General features: G+C 37.9%; 1 protein-coding gene and 1 long non-coding RNA gene across 13 annotated transcripts in view; one reads left to right on the top strand and one right to left on the bottom strand.

Annotated features, from left to right (window-relative positions):
* RAPH1 (Ras association (RalGDS/AF-6) and pleckstrin homology domains 1) overlaps positions 1–17,172 on the bottom strand; it is a 116,142-nt gene that overhangs the window by 26,878 nt on the left and 72,092 nt on the right. For all 8 annotated transcript variants that reach the window (XM_082688850.1, XM_082688855.1, XM_082688849.1 and 5 more), the window contains 6 exons: positions 15,882–16,003; positions 14,442–14,507; positions 12,681–12,824; positions 11,536–11,646; positions 1,403–1,501; positions 254–374 (listed from right to left, as the gene is read on the bottom strand). In XM_082688850.1, coding sequence (XP_082544976.1) covers positions 254–374; positions 1,403–1,501; positions 11,536–11,646; positions 12,681–12,824; positions 14,442–14,507; positions 15,882–16,003 — 663 coding nt within the window. The remainder of the gene's footprint in view (positions 1–253; positions 375–1,402; positions 1,502–11,535; positions 11,647–12,680; positions 12,825–14,441; positions 14,508–15,881; positions 16,004–17,172) is intronic.
* The window catches only part of LOC309843407, a 33,497-nt gene that overhangs the window by 6,437 nt on the left and 9,888 nt on the right, over positions 1–17,172 (top strand). For 3 of the 5 annotated variants that reach the window (XR_014300123.1, XR_014300125.1, XR_014300126.1), the window contains 2 exons: positions 1,971–2,090; positions 5,332–5,357. This is a non-coding gene — a long non-coding RNA (uncharacterized lncRNA). Of the gene's footprint in view, positions 1–1,970; positions 2,091–2,237; positions 3,005–5,331; positions 5,358–17,172 lie in introns of those variants that run through there. The other 2 variants (XR_014300127.1, XR_014300124.1) reach the window with 2 other exon arrangements.

Here is a 17,172-nt window from a genome sequence, read left to right as displayed (position 1 = left end):
AAACTTTATAGATATATTTAACAACACTCTTAGATTTAAAAGTCTATATACTGGTGCTCCATAACAAATACATTTGTGAACTAGTCCATGATACTGTCCCCTCTAACCACCGAATATTTGGTGGTTTTATAATAAAGACATTATAATTTAGACATCAGGTCCAGCTCTGGTTTTAAGAACCTCACTAAAAGAACCAGGCCTGCCACCAGTCTACAGAGAGGTCTTTATATTTGCTGTCAGCATTTCAAACTACCTGGGATGCTTGAAGAACTGGATCCTGATTTAATGCTGGAGCTGGATAAGGAAGTCCAATCGTAAGCGGACTCTGTCCTCTTCAGGGCGTCTTGATAGTTCATGTAGAGCTGTTTCCCGTACTAAACAGAAGGCAGTAAATGATGACATCTGAACATTACTGGGTATGATACAGATGGATGTTTAATGATTCAGAGTTTGCATTCAAATTAATACCTATAATACTTCAAAAATCATTTTTAATACCAATAAATTACCATCAACTCTTATTTATCCTCATTTTAAGAAAGGTTACAAGAAGTTAACATTTGATTTGTTCATTATCAATATAAAGACTTTTTGTTATTCCCAAAGCAATTTTGATTTTATAGCTATCATAAATTTTATTTTCACTTAATGCACATAAATATTCCTTCATGTTGTATGTGTAATCATCTTCAAGATATCCTTAAAATTTTTTTCAAAAACTCTTTTTTTTTTAGAGCAGTTTTAGGTTCACAGCGAAACTGAGAGGAAGGCAGAAAAACTCCCCGTGTGCCCTGTGCCGCCGCCCATGCCTAGTCTCTCATTTATCAATATTCTCCACCAGAGGGTGCATTTGTTTCAATCAATGAACCTACATTAACACACATAATGATCAAAGCCCACCGTTTACCTTAGGTTTACTCTTGGTGTTGTACATTGGATGGGTTTGGAGAAATGTATAATGACATGCATTTACCGTTATAGTATCACACGGAGTATGAATATTTCCACGGCCCTAAAAATCCCGTGTTCTGCTTATTTGCTTCCTCCCCTTCTTCCTTTCCTTTCCCTCCCCACCTTCCTTCCTTCCCCTATTCCCACCCTGAGGCATTTTAATTCTCCAAAAATTTCTTTTGCTTAGGCTAAACTCTGCTATGTAAGAATCATATACCGTGTTCTTCAGAGCCAAAATAAATCTACACACAAGCTTTTACCAGCAGTATTAGTCCATGGATACCAACTGTTAAATGTTTATTCCCTAAGACATTTAAAACAAAAAACTTAGGCCTCAGGAAACACTGAAAAAATAATAAACATGAATGATTAGAATAACTGTCATGATAATCAAAGCCATTTCATAAAACACCTAATTCTTCTACCATCAAACCAAAAAAGAACACCCTACCTTTGCAATGCGGATACCATTGACCCACTGATGCAGGGTCCTCATGTCATCACAGCAAAGGTACTTGATATACTGAGATTTCTTCTGGATCTGTGGGTGCTGCGAGATTAAAGGCAAAGTCCAATTCAGTACCCTGAAGAACTAAAGAAAAACCTATCAAAGCTTAAACAGACCCTGACAAGTTATAGGCCATCAGAGTCAAGGCCAAAAATAATTTGTACCTCTTATATGGCCATAAGGCCAAATAAAATGGCCCATAAGTATTTTTACAAAATGAACTACAAAGCAGGGTGCCTGGGTGGCTCAAGTGTTTTAGCAGCCGACTCTTGATTTTGGCTCGGGTCATGATCTCAAGGTTGTGAGATCAAGCACCTGCTTAGGATTCTCTTTATCCTTTCCTCTGTCCCTACCCCCTGCTCTCTCCCTAATGAATAAATAGCTAAAAATAAATTAAAAAAAAAAAACTATAAAGAAACTGGTTAAATTTTAGCTCAAGATATGCAAATTTAAAAAAAAAAAAAAACCTTTATAGCATGGCAAATCCCAAGATACTCCTTCTATATTTCAGAGAAACACAGTCCATCAAAGTTAACAAACTCAAGAGCACTCTTCATCTACAAGACTATGAAAAGGGAAGACTTCGATTTCACTTTGAACCCACTGGAATCAGGAATTGAGAGGGTGTTTGGTAAAGCTTCTAGCACTTCTCTGGGGGTGACCCCGTAGGTGGGGTGGGTGAGGGCACAGCACCTGGGACACGAGTGGGCGCTCACACTGGTGCAGTGGTGCCCCCTGTTGTGGACTAAGCACTGCTCTGCACACTATCTGCCCACAGCACATGTCCTCCAGGGAAGGAGCAGCTTTTCAGCTGCATCAGTGGATTCAGTTGTCACTTTCCAGCCCCAGTTTGGATGGGGGTGACGGACTGACCAGCTATACAATGCAACTGCTAGAAGAGACTTAAGGTATTTTAACTCTACTGGGCCACAACCACTAGTTCCCTGGAAAGAAAAACCCTAAATCATACTTGGTTTTGAATGTTATGGTTGTTAATTATTACTTCTATTTTCAATTATCCTGGAAAATTTTTTTAAATGACTACATTATACCTGGGGAAATATTTAAGATTATGTTAAATTATAAGAGGCTTTATTTTTATTTTTTTTTTAGATTTTATTTGTTTATTTGACGGAGAGAGATCACAAGGAGGCAGAGAGGCAGGCAGAGAGAGAGAGAGAGAGAGAGAGAGAGAGAGAGAAGCAGGCTCCCTGCTGAGCAGAGAGCCCGATGCGGGACTTGATCTCAGGACCCTGAGATCATGACCTGAGCCGAAGGCAGAGGCTTAACCCACTGAGCCCCCAGGCACCCTATAAAAGGCTTTAAAGATTCTCTAACCACATTTGTTGTGGAAATCCATGAGATCAATAAAATAAGCAATATGGATAAGTTCTCAATGCTGCAGAAATATATGACCACCCATATAAGTTATGTATATGTATCTGCATTGTTATAAATCAATCTTGGGGCACGTGGGTGGCTCAGTCGGCTAAGCATCAGACTCTTGATTTTGGGTTAGGGGAGATTGAGCCCTGAGTCGGGCTCCACGCTGGGCATGAAGCCTGCTTAAGATTTTCTCTTCTGGGCGCCTGGGTGGCTCAGTGGGTTAAGCCGCTGCCTTCGGCTCAGGTCATGATCTCACCGTCCTGGGATCGAGTCCCGCATCGGGCTCTCTGCTCAGCAGGGAGCCTGCTTCCTCCTCTCTCTCTCTGCCTGCCTCTCTGCCTACTTGTAATCTCTCTCTGTCAAATAAATAAATAAATAATTAAAAAAAAAAAAAAAAAAAAAGATTTTCTCTTCCTCTGCTCCTCCCCAACCCTGCTCATTCCTGTATGTGGTCTCTTAAAAAAAAAAAAAAAAAAAAGTCAATCTCTCTGGTCTACAGTAAGAGAAATTTAAATCCATTTATTCTATTCTATACATTGTAATATAGAGTTCAGCTCCTATAATAAAACATTTAATACCAAAACCAATTTAGTTATTAAAGGCTAGAGTGAAAGTTTTAAACAATAAATCATCAACAAAAAGTAGTTGGCAAATGATGTGGATGGAACTAGAGGGTATTATGCTAAGCAAAACAGAGAATGACAAATACCATATAATTTCACTAATATGTGGAATTAAAGAAACAAAACAGATGAGCATAGAGGAAGGGAAGGAAAAAATAAAATAAGATGATAACAGAGAGGAAGGCAAACCATAAGAGACTTAACTATAAGAAACAAACTGAGAGCTGCTGGAGGGGAGGTGGGTCAGGGGAAGAGGCAGTTGGGCAATATAAGGAGGACACTCGATATAATGAGCACTGGGTGTTACATGCAGCTGACGAATCACTAAATTCTATCCCAAAACTAAAAAAAAAAAAAGAGATTAGCCAAATAATACTTAACAGTTTTCTCTCCTTATAAGTCCCACAGCATTCTCTTGGAATATATTCCCTCACCCTTATTAAATCACATTATAATAAACCACCACAGCAATCTCAAAAAAGCAAAGGAAGACAGGTAGACAAGATGTATTTTTCCATAGAAGGAGGAAGGGGAATTTTATCTCATTCATTCATGCAACAGGTATTTATTGAATAAGAACTATTTGCCAGATCTTTAAGTAGGCATTGGGATACCCTGTGAGCAAAACAGAAGCCCCAGTTCACGCGGAAGATAAAATGGGATGGCTGAGAAAGGGCTTTCATTGGTGTTACCAGCGAGGGCTCGAAGAGTGGCTGTTCTATTTTCTGTGTCACTCAGGCACCACCTATAGGACAGGGTCTGGACATCTGAACAAGAGGCTCTTGGATAGCTCTCAGCCTTTACCACCAGCCCCCTCTTTACGGCGAGTCACAAACCATTCTTGACTGATTCCTTCCATTTCCTGAGAGCAGGGCTACCCATCATGCATGGGCCATGGACCTGCCTGAGTGCGTTCCAATCACTCCATACACTAAGGGAGTGTTTTTATCAATACAACATCAGAGAAAATAAAAGAGAAACAATTCTCTCTCCTTTTCTCCTCATTTCTCCTACCTGACAAGCCAAACAACACCACGAAGAATACTATGATATGATTTAAAACACACACACACACACACACACACACACACACACACAACATTTTATTTCCTTACCTGGGGGAGAAAGAGCGTGCATGCACACAGGAGTGGGATGGGGCAGAGGGAGAGGGAGACAGAAGAGAATCCAAGCAGACTGTGTTGAGTAGAGCCTGACATGGGGCTCGATCTCATGACCCTGAGATTATGATCTGAGTCGAAATCAAGAGTTGGACACCTAACCAACTAAGGCATCCAAGTGCCCCTATGATATGCTTTAAGTATTTGCAGATCACTTGCTAGTTTCATTTCAGGACCTCACAACTTGTCACAACTTGTCTTTTTCACCCAGGCTCTGCACCAATTCCACCAGTATATTATTTCATTAAAAGTGACATCTATTGGGATGTCTGGCTGGCTTAGTCAGGAGAGGATATAACTCTTGATCTTGGACTTGTGAGTTTGAGCCCTAAGAAAGAACTTCTTTTAAAAAGTGGCATTTATTGAGCACTTAGTATATGCCAGGTATTATTTACTAAATATGTCACATATATTAATTAGCTTATTCCCGCCTCAGGAAAACCCAATGAGTTACGTATTACTATCTTCATCAAATGAAGAGAAACTGAGGCACAGAGGGGTTAAGACAGTAACTTTAGGTTGCTCACATATTCATGCTTATTAGTGAAAAAACCGGGATTTGAAACCATGCCATCTCATTCTAGGGCCTATGTTCTTAATAATAATGTTATACTTCTGTCTTATTAGTAGTGAAATCATCTTCCTAACGTACTGCTTCTCTTTTCCCCCCACAATATCACACAAGAGGAGCACTTGGGTGGCTCAAGTGGGGTAAGTATCCGCCTCTGGTTCAGGTCATGACCCCAGGGTCCTGGAACAGAGCCCAAGTTGAGTCGGGCTCCCTGCTCAGTGGAGAGTCTGCTTGTCCCTCTCCCTGCCCCTTCCCCCCTCTTGTGGTCTAATAAATAAATAAAATCTTTAAAAAAATTAAAATTCACACAAGAGCTAAGAGCAAGTATGAAGGAGACATTCTTTGCCAAAAATGAGAAGCTTAACATTTAGATTCTTAAAGATTCCAAAGAGAAAATATAATCAAACTGTTTCTCCCTTAACAAATGAACAGCTTTTAAGGAAGAAAGGTCATGTCTCTTCAATAAATGGTGCTGGGAAAACTGGACAGCTATATGTAGAAGAATGAAACTCGACCATTCTCTTACACCGTACACAAAGATAAACTCAAAGTGGATAAAGACCTCAACGTGAGACAGGAATCCATCAGAATCCTAGAGGAGAACATAGGCAGTAACCTCTTCGATATCAGCCACAGCAACTTCTTTAAAGGTATGTCTCCAAAGGCAAAGGAAACAAAAGCGAAGATGAACTTTTGGGACTTCATTAAGATCAAAAGCTTCTGCACAGCAAAGGAAACAGTCAACAAAACAAAGAGTCAACCTACGGAATGGGAGAAGATATTTGCAAAGGACAGTACAGACAAAAGGTTGATATCCAGGATCTATAAAGAACTCCTCAAACTCAACACACACAAAACAGATAATCATATAAAAAAATGGGCAGAAGGTATGAACAGACACTTCTCCAATGAAGACATAAATGGCTATCAGACACATGAAAAAATGTTCATCATCACTAGCCATCAGGGAGATTCAAATTAAAACCACATTGAGATATCCCCTTACACCAGTTAGAATGGCCAAAATTAGCAAGACAGTTAACAACATGTGCTGGAGATGATGTGAAGAAAGGGGAACGCTCTTATACTGTTGGTGGGAATGCAAGTTGGTACAGCCACTTTGGAAAAGAGTGTGGAGAGTCCTCAAGAAATTAAAAACAGAGCTTCCCTATGACCCTGCAATTGCACTACTGGGTATTTACCCCAAAGATACAGATGTAGTGAAAAGAAGGGCCATCTGTATCCCAAATTTATAGCAGCAATGTCCACAGTCGCCAAACTGTGGAAAGAACCAAGATGCCCTTCAACAGACGAATGGATAAGGAAGATGTGGCCCATATACACTATGGAGTATTATGCCTCCATCAGAAAGGATAAATACCCAACTTTTGTAGCAACATGGATGGGACTGGAAGAGATTGTGTTGAGTGAAATAAGCCAAGCAGAGAGTCAATTATTATATGGTTTCACTTATTTCTGGAGCATAACAAATAGCATGGAGGACAAGGGGAGATGGAGAGGAGAAGGGAGTTGAGGGAAATTAGAAGGGGAGGTGAACCATGAGAGACTATGGACTCTGAAAAACAATCTGAGGGTTTTGAAGGGGCGGGTGGGAGGTTGGGAGAACCAGGTGGTGGGTATCAGAGAGGGCAGGGATTGCATGGAGCACTGGGTGTGGTGCAAAAACAATGAATGCTGTTATGCTGAAAAATAATAAAAGAAAAAAAATAAAGGGGTCCACCAAAGGCGGGGAGGGGGGAGAAAGAAAGGTCATTATTTCATTTTTAAAATGACATGGATTTGGAAAGTCTGCATTCTCTGATAAAAGATAAAAAAACTTGAGAATTAAAAAAAATCTAAGAATACAGTAAGAAATTCCAGATTACTATTGTGCTATCAGATTACTTTTTTCTGTTTATGCCAAAAATTAGACTGACACAGATAATTCTTAAAACTCTAAGAGCAATACTCCAAAATCACAGTCCAAGTGCCAAAGGCAAACCTCTGAATATATACTACCCACTTATTGCTTTGGGAACACAAATAGGCTTGAAAATTCTCTCACTAAGATCCAAGAAGTTAAAAAACAAAATATGTAACACTCCAACCTATTCTCTTTTTTTTTCCATTCCAACCTATTCTACCATTATCATATACAACATCTTTCTTTTAATAACACTGTTTGAAAAGTTCATGTTCATATTCTACCTTTAAACTCTAATCACTTTTTCCTTCTTACCTAAGATACTAAAATAAATTACTTTGTTCCATTTCTTCAGGAATGAAAATCTAGACATGGCTAAGTTAAGCTGTATTCCAACAATTACTGTGGTATATGTATTATAAAAACACAGGTTTCCTTTAAGAAACTTATATACATGCATACATATGCATACAGATGTGTGCAACGAGCACATACCTCTTTCAAATAATAGATAACATATACCCTATTTATTCCCTCACTGTCATATTTCATGAGGAACATCTATTTCCTGTATCCTGCATGTTACTGGAAGAACTCAGACTCAGTTGTTATAGCCCAAAGCTGATAAATAGGATCAAACTCTATAAATATTTACATTTGCACAGATCTTGTATGGTAGCATTTTTTGGTTTGTTAGAACTCATATGCACAAGAATAAAAACACTTACATAGGTAAAATCTGGTAAAGACTTTTCAGGAAAAAAATACCAATACTTGTGTGGCATCAGGAACATTAATCTCTCTGAACCTCAGTTTCCACCTGAAAAATAGGGACTCTAGAACAGATCTGTGACACTGATGTGCCTAGTGCTTCTAGTGCAGTGTCTGCCACCCTAGAGTTCTTCAATAAATGATAGCTATTATTTTTACTACTATTTGTGCCCAGTGGTATGGTTTATTTCAATACCTTGAATATTTCTAAACATAAGTAGGCAATATGAATATACAAATTTAGCTTAACCTATTTCACTAAAAGCAAATATGAAATCCATAAATTATTATATAAGCCAACAAACAAAACCCCCTTAGAATAAAAATCTCTTAACCTAAGAATTCTAGGAGTTGCAGAAGGCATTAAATAACAGTCAGTGGTCATAATTAATTTTGGCTGTAAAACACACTGCTGGTTGCCTTCCTCACACCTATCCTCTCTTCCCTACTTTTCTTAAAAGAGCCCAATTTTGTTTGGATGTCCTTCTACCCCGTATGTCAGGGTATGAATTCTAACTAGGCTAAGCCAAAAACACTTGAATAAACTTAACCAAGGAGGGGAAAGACTGGAGAACACTAATGAAAGAAATGAAATATGACACAAAGAAATGGAAAGACATCCCTTGCTCATGGACCGGAAGAACAGATATTAAAATGCCCGTACTAGTCAACACAATCTACAGCTTTAATGCAATCCCTATCAAAATACTAATAGCATTTTCATACAACTACGACAAATACTACTAAAATTTGTAGAAACCACAGAAGATCCCAAATAGCCAAAGCAGTCCAAAATAAGAAGAACAAAGCTGGGGAGTATCATAATCCCAGATTTGAAGATATACTACAAAGCTGTAACCATCAAAACAGCATGGTACTGGCACCAAAAAAGACATAGAGATCAACGGAACACAATAGAGAGTTCAGAAATAAACCCATGGCTTGTATGGTCAATTAATCTACGCCCAAAAAAGGCAAGAATATATAATGGGGAAAATACAGTCTCTTCAACAAATGATGCTTCCTGGAAGAATTGGACAGCTACATGTAAAGGATGAAACCATCCACAAAAATAAACTAAAAATGGATTAAAGACTTAAATGTGAGACATAAAACCATAAAACTCCTAAAATAGGCAATAATCTCTTGGACATCACCCTAACAACATATTTTTGAATATGTCTTCTCAGGCAAGGAAAAATAAAAAATAAATTATTGGGATTGCATCTATATAAAAAGCTTTTGCACAGCAAAAGAAATCATCAACAAAACATAAAGGCAACCTACTGAATAGAAGAAGATATTTGCCAATGTGTCCATTAAGGGGTTAAATCCAAAATATATAAAGAACTTATAAAACTCAACCTCCAAAAATAATCTGATCAAAAAATGAGCAGAAGATCAGAAGAGAATTTTTCCATAGAAGACATACAGATGGCCAACAGACACATGAGATGATGCTCAACATCATTTATCATCAGGGAAATGCAAATGAAAACCACAATGAGATATAGATATCACTTTACACTTGTCAAAATGGCTAAAATGAAAAACAAAAGATAAAAAGTGTGGGCGAGGACATAGAAAAAAAGGAACCCTTGTGCGCTGCTGGTAGGAGTGCAAGCTGGTGCAGCCACTATGCTAAACAGTATGGAAGTTCCCCCCAAATTAAAAATTACCATATGATCCAGTAATTCCACTACTGGGTATTTACCCAAAGAAAACAAAAACACTAATTCAAAAAGATATATGCACCCTTATGTTTACTGTAGCATTATTTACAATAGCCAAATTATGGAGACAACCCAAATGTCCACTGATAGATGAATGGATAAAGATGTGATACACACACACACCAGTATTACTCAGCCATTAAAAAAAAAAGGGATCAGGGCCCTGGGTGGCTCAGTCAGTTAAGCTGCTGCCTTCAGCTCGGGTCATGATCCCAGGGTCCTGGGATCGAGTCCCGCATTGGACACTCTGCTCAGCAGGGAGCTTGCTTTCCCCCCACCACCACCCTGCCTCTTTGCCTACTTGTGATCTCTGTCTGTCAAATAAATAAATAAAATCTTAAAAAAAAAAAGGGGGATCTTGCCATTTGCAACAGCACAGATGAACTTAGAATGTATAATGCTAAGTGAAATAAGTCAGTCAGACAATAATCATATGATTTCACTCATCTGTGAAATTTAATAAACAAAGCAAATGAAGAAAGGAGAAAAAGAGAACAAAACTACACTCTTAAATACAATGAACTGGTGATGAGCCAGGGCAGGGTGGCGGGGTGGAGGGGTGTGGGGGTGTGGGGGTGTGGGGAGGGTAGATGAAAGGATGAAATAAAACAGATGAAGGGTACACATGTATCTTGATGAGCCCTGAGAAATGTAAAAATTGTTGAATTAATTACATCATACACCCGAAACTACTACAATGTTAATTATGCTTCAATTTAAAAAATAATTTAAAAAAACAGTGGGCATGTACTCAGGCCAATGACTCTCAAGAGGAGGGCCCGGGACAAGTACAGGGAGAACCAGTTCCTCCTCTTCTGCTGGAAAGAGACAAAGATAGGGAGAAACAGTCCCTCCTCTTCTGCTGGATTTTGCTAAATCTACCGCATGGATCCATCATCCATGTGATGCCTAGCACTGCAGTGGTCACCTGCAAGTGTGTGGTGAGCCAGTCTGAGGACAAGCTGACGCGAAGAAGATGGAGCAGGGAAAGAAGGAAAGAATTTGGTTTCTTACTGACAACCCTGAACCACCAAAGTAACCAACTCTTGCTATCTTCAGGTTATAAGGATATGCCCCACACCAAGTAACTTTCACATATATGGTTTACATCTACTATGTCTACTGATATTTACCATTGATGAAGATTACAACTATGAAAAATTTAACATACAAGAATATACAAATATTTCTTCCACTACCCAAGAGAGCAAAGATATCATGATCATATCATGTAATCTCCCAGGAAACTCCACTATACAATTTTGAGAGAATGAGTATAAAAGGCAAGTAACATCTCAGCATTACTGGAATAATAATTTTGACATCACAGACCCTTTGACAAAGTCTGGGATTCCTAGGGGAGCTTGGACTTAATTTTCAAAACTGCCAGATTAAGCTATTTTGTAATGACTTTTAGAAAATTATTTGCTGCTGTAACCTAAATGATACAGTGGTATTCTCCAAAAAAGGATTATTTAATAAAGGGGCACCATTACAATGGTATTTTTATTTTTATCAAAGCAATCAAAAACTCCACCTCAAAACCCCAAACCCAACTGACATGATACAAACATGGAGACCTAAGTAGTTACCAAGAGGTGACAAGAACAGAGCCAATGAGAAAAATATAATCATCTCCATAATTATCTTGAATTTTAAAATGTTGTCTTTATCAGTAGCATAAATCTAATTAGCGCTATTTAGGTAGAGGTCAGCTGTGGTGTGAGCATATACTTCTTTTCCTTACCATTCTTCACCATTCCTTTAAAAGCCTATAGAAAAAGCAAAAACAGTATACTTGATAGAGCTATTCTAAACTATTCTAAAATGTGCAATAACTCACTCTATGCCTAACATCAATTAAAATTCCTAAAAAGGAAATGTGTGTACCTTGAGCACCAGACAATGATCTGTAGGTGCTTTGTATTTGTTCCTGTAATCCTGTCCGTAATAAACATTGACATGATCCAGCTGGAGAAAGCACACCAGTTCCCGAGAGACCTAAGATAAAAATACCCATAAGACGGAATTAACAATAATGTATAAACAAGCAAATATCATACCTGGTAACAGTTGCTAGTGGCAGATGACAAGACAGTGAGATTCTCTAAAAATGTTCCTTCTTTAACCCAGGATACAACAAAAAAGCAGTCCTCTCACTTACTGTCTGCCATTCACAATGAACACAGACTTGCTTAGAAAGGGTGGCATTTAAGGAGACTTTAAATATGATATAGTATATTAAATACAATATAGTAGAACTCTGGAAAAAAATAAGAAAATATCATAGTTCAGTGCTCATAATGGATAGCTCAAGTACAATGATTCTTTAAGGCTTCCTCACCTTAAAGAGGCAACAAAATATGCCTCTTGGGAGGGTGGTAAAGCCTGGAGGAGAGGATGCTATAAAGCGCTTAAAACAGTGCAGGTCCCGCCAAGCACAGAAATGGCCTCTACCAAGGGGTCCCTCAGCAGGAGCTATTATCCAAGCAGAGTGGAAATGCCTGTAATCCCAGAAAGCTACCCTCCCCAAACAGTAACAAGCCAAAACTACTCTGACAGAAGTTCTGAAAATAATAAATAAAAGCATGATTTCAAATGTGCCAAGAGAACTGAAATGGGCCCAATGAGTGACCAGAGAGCAAACACTTCCAGGTTTCTTCTTCTTTATAACAGATCAATAAACAAAGCAAAGCAATATTCTGTGTGTCCTACAAGAGTTGAAACAAGGGACAGCTGAGTAGCTCAGGTGGTTAAGTGTCTGCCTTTGGCTCAGGTCATGATCCCAAGGTCCTTGGATGGAATTCCGCATCAGGCTCCTTGCTCAGGAGGGAGCCTGCTTCTCCCTCTGCCTGCCACTCTCCATGCTTGTGCTCTCTCTCTTACTCTATGACAAATAAGTAAATAAAATCTTTGAGAAACAGAAAAAGAACTGAAATAAATCAGTGCCTGGATTCATCTTGTCGGCATACTTAACTACAAATTAAAATCAACTGTCATAATGAGGAAGCTCAAAAGTCAGCACAGGGACACACCTTTGCCTTTCCTTTAGGGACATAGTAGATACCAGATGCTCGCAAGAGAAAATAACGCTTTTTCCAGGACTTTTTGCCATCATCTTTCAACCACAGGACTCCTTCAATTTCTGGCACAGTTACAGAACTTCCACAAAAACATTCCTAAAAGAAGAAGATTTGGAAAAACATGCGATCTTTGGATCCTCAGAAAAAAATTGTGTTTATTCCTGTGAAGTTCATACTATAATTAAACCACAGAAGTGGCTTTGGTAATAAGGTTACACTGCTACTATTGCCTCAATTAGAACTCTGTATTCTAAACATCATATAAATCCATTCTGAAACCACTATGGCAGTCCTTATGAACTTTTCCCTAACATTGTTTTGAAGAATCTGAGTTGAATTGTCAGCTGAGCTGCATACAACAGGGTCTAAATGCATCTGCAGAACACAGTAACACTAAATTTAGTGTCAGAGTTAACAAAAGCATGGACTAATTCTCCAAATTAACAACACATTTAGATTAGCTGTCAAACTAAATTTGTTTTTTAAAAAAGCAACATGCTAAATGAGTAAACGCTCACAATTTAAAACTATCAATTTACATGATTCTAAAACAAAGAGGACATTTATTTTTTAAATATTTAAAACTAATTTGAAAGGGGGCGCCGGGGTGGCTCAGTGGGTTAAGCCGCTGCCTTCGGCTAAGGTGGTGATCCCAGGGTCCTGGAATAGAGCCCCGCATTGGGCCCTCTCCTTTGGCGGGGAGCCTGGTTCCCCCCCGCCCCCCCCCCCGCCTCTCTGCCTACTGGTGCTGTCAAAAAAACCAAAAACCAAACAAAAATAAAAAACAAAAAAACCCCAAACTAATTTGAAAGGAATGTAAACAAAACTCAAAATTATGAATTCTAATGTCTAATATAAAAACATAACTGAAAATCAACCATATAGTTGGTAAAAAAAAAAAACAAATCCTCATTAAATATTAACATGGGACATTTTGAGCCTAAATTAACTTATCTTTTCCCAAAGTACAGAGAAACCAAGAATAAAGAAGATTTTTAACTGTAGCTATTATCACTATGAAAAGTTGAGTGCTGATCTTCATCTTCCTAATCGCCTTGTTGCTAAGAATTTATTCTGGTTTTCAAACATACTACCTTCTTTGATTTTAGTTCTCTAAAATTGGCAAAGGCCAAAAAGCTAAAAACTGAATTATATTTGAATTTAGTTTATTAAAATAAGGGGATGTAAATATGTATTTAAATGGTTATGATTTTTTAAATTGGGTTATTTAAATTAAAGCTTGAAATACTTTGTAATTACTAGTATATTCAAACTTCTCTTGGGTGAGCAAATAAAGCACCACAATCATGTCCTTCATTGACTAGCCCTTTCCCCCACTTGTCTGCCCCTAACAGCTCATGACTCTTTTTAGTCCCCTAATACATTACTTGCAAAATAACAGGGGTTTTTTTTTTTGGTTTGTTTGTTTATTTCTTTTCAGCGTAACAGTATTCATTGTCTTTCCACCACTCCCAGTGTTCCATGCAATCCGTGCCCTCCCTAATAAAAGTAACAGTTTTAAGAGGTTCTTCAGTGGTTTAACATTCACACAGCTGAACTCTTCCCCCCAGGCTATGGAGGAATATAGGCTTCTCTAGTTCCAAGTGTAATTGTGAATATATAGCATTGACATACTTGACTTCAAAAAAGGTACTTAAATTTTAATATGTAATGTGCAGGAAAAAAGGGGGTGGGGGAACTGAAGAGTCATACCTCCAACAGCACTTCTTTGTTTCTATCTGCCATCTCAGCAGTTTCCTTTTTCCCCAGAAGATAATTCTGGAAAAATAAATAAAGGAAAGTTAAATCCACAGGTTTGTGTCCCTTGGCACAGGTGCATATATGATTCCTTCTAGAGATACGGCAACTGTGTCTGCCTTTATAGAATGACAGGATTACTGCTTTGAACATTAACTTGTGCCTGAGCATCATTGCTTAAAATGCTTAAGGCTGGCTTCTCCTTACTTTAGCCATTATCTTGAGGTATTCCATAAACTGACCTCCCCCAAATCCTGAGATGATACTACATCCAACAGCTGACAAATGTTATGTACAACTAATGAAGGGACCTGAAAAGTTTATAAATTAAGCACAATGAGTAAGGTAAATTTCCTTAAAATATGCTAAGCTTAACTGACCCAGATGCAGAACACTTAATTTATGTTCTGGCTTTGAAAAAAGAAATCCCTAATTCTCTGAGACTATCATAATATTACTTGCTTGCCTTGACTAAAATCTGAATTCTAACAATTAGCGCTTTATAAAATACTTTTTTCCAATCACCTATAAGAAAATCTATTGGTAGGGCTGCCTAGTGGCTCAGTTGGTTAAGCAACTGCTTTTGGCTTGGGTCATGATCCTGGAATACGAGGACTGAGTCCCACATCAGGCTCCCTGCGTGGTAGGGAGTCTGCTTCTCCCTCTGATCTCTGCCCTCTCATGCCTTCTAATAAATAAATAAAATCTTAAAAAAAAAGTCTATTGGTATTCCCAAATGTGTATTACTTAACTAAAATCATTTAGTAAAGATATGTCATGATTAAGCTGTCTGAAGGATATTTAATACTTTTAACACTGCTACTATCTTTCATTACTACTTTTTAATACTACTTTTTCACCTACTGATTTTTTATAAAATATTTGTGTACTACTAATTGTTAACTCAAACATTACTCTGGAATAAACAGATGCCAAACAAATCAAGGTAACATATATTAAATGTGGAAACATTTATAATCAAGGTTATTGAGATTAAAAAAATATATTAAAGTGTCAATTGGATAAATGGAGGAAGTAGAGAACTTAAACACGTAAGTACTTTTCTTTGATGGATGAGAAGCTCACCCAGTAAATAGCTGGGTTCAACAGGCTGGATTACAAAAAGCAAAAACCTGCTAACTCCCTGGAGTCACTTCTGCTGCCCCAAGGGCTCACGCCATCTGGCTCTGGGTGGCGGGTAATTTCTTTGAGGTCTGACACCTGGGGTCCAGCAGACCTTCCACCTCAGCAGTAGTAAATGTTCCCATGGGGTTTTGCAACCGCAACACCCCAACCAGGAGGTTGCCAGTTTTTTAGCTCTATTAACTTAAAAGTAACAGACTAATATAAGATGAATATTTAGAAATCATGACCTCTGTAGGATATTGGCCTCACCTGTGGGTTCTTGAAAAGTGCATATTTTTCTATACGTTCCATAAATATAAGCTTGTTCTGGCTATCTCTTGTCCAATTAAGAAGATTTTCAACCAAGTTTTCATGGTCTTCAAAGATTCTCTCTGTCCCAAGATAAAATATCAATATTTTGTTAGTATTCATCAGAGCTGCTTCAAAGACCTGAACCTTGTGAAGTAATTCCAAGCAGAATCACAGAATTTTACTCGACATTATGGCTCTTAGTCCTTAGAAATGATCCAGTCTTCCCTCTATTTACAAATATGGAAACGTGCCCACTGTGTTAATGGATTTTAGCAAAGTCACACAACTGCTACATAGAAAAATTAGGACTAAAATCTAGGTTTTCTGTTAGGTCTTCCTCAGCCTTCAGCTTTTTCCCATCCACCCCTGAAAAAAACCCAAAAACCAGGGGTGCCTGGATTGCTCAACAAGTTAACCATCTGCCTTCAACTTAGGTCATGACCTCAGGCTCCTGGGACTGAGCCCCTCCCTCCAGCTCCCTGCCCAGCAGAGCTCGAATTCCTCTTCTCCCTCTCCCCCAGCTCGTGCTCTCTCTCTCCCTCTAAAATAAAAAAATAAAAATCTTAAGAAAAGAAAAAAGACACTGTAGCCAATTACATAAAAGGGAATAGAGAAATATTATATACATGGGTCTTTAACCTACAGCCATAGACATATTCCCAAAATTAGTATTCAAACATTTTCTGTGTATCATGATGCCATGTCTCTGAACTCAAACCTTTCTAATTCTCTAAGAATAGTTTTGAGTATTATTAGAATACATTTTATACGTGTTAATAAACTAATAACATGTTTTAGTTTCTGGGGGCTATATATGTGTGCTCTGAGACAAAAGGGTTATTAAATTTTTATTTCTCTGGAAACCACTGTGAAATATTTAAATATATAGGTACTAAGAGCAATGCAAATACTTTTTAAAATAAAATATAAAGTTGACATTGATTACAGAATCAACAATACCTAATAAAATAACAATTGCCATAATCACACATTATAATAAGGAAACTTTTAAGAGTCAATTATGGCATTAAAAATGAGGAATTTTTAAAACTAGAGAATACCACGCTAAACTACAAACCACAGGAAATTAAGATTTAGTACATTTAGCTAAAAATAAAAAACATAGGTTTTATGTTTTCCCTGAAAGTCAAATGCTGGTTAAAGAAATTTGGAACAAATCTGAATAAACAGAATGGTCTTAGTAAATGTGTCTGTCTATGCAGTAATTTGAAGGGAAAAAGTATTTTGT

Source organism: Mustela nivalis, assembly GCF_964662115.1.
Source record: "Mustela nivalis genome assembly, chromosome: 11".
NCBI lineage: Eukaryota > Metazoa > Chordata > Mammalia > Carnivora > Mustelidae > Mustela > Mustela nivalis.
Note: the sequence above shows the minus strand (reverse complement) of the source record. Positions and strands in the feature narration are given on the sequence as shown.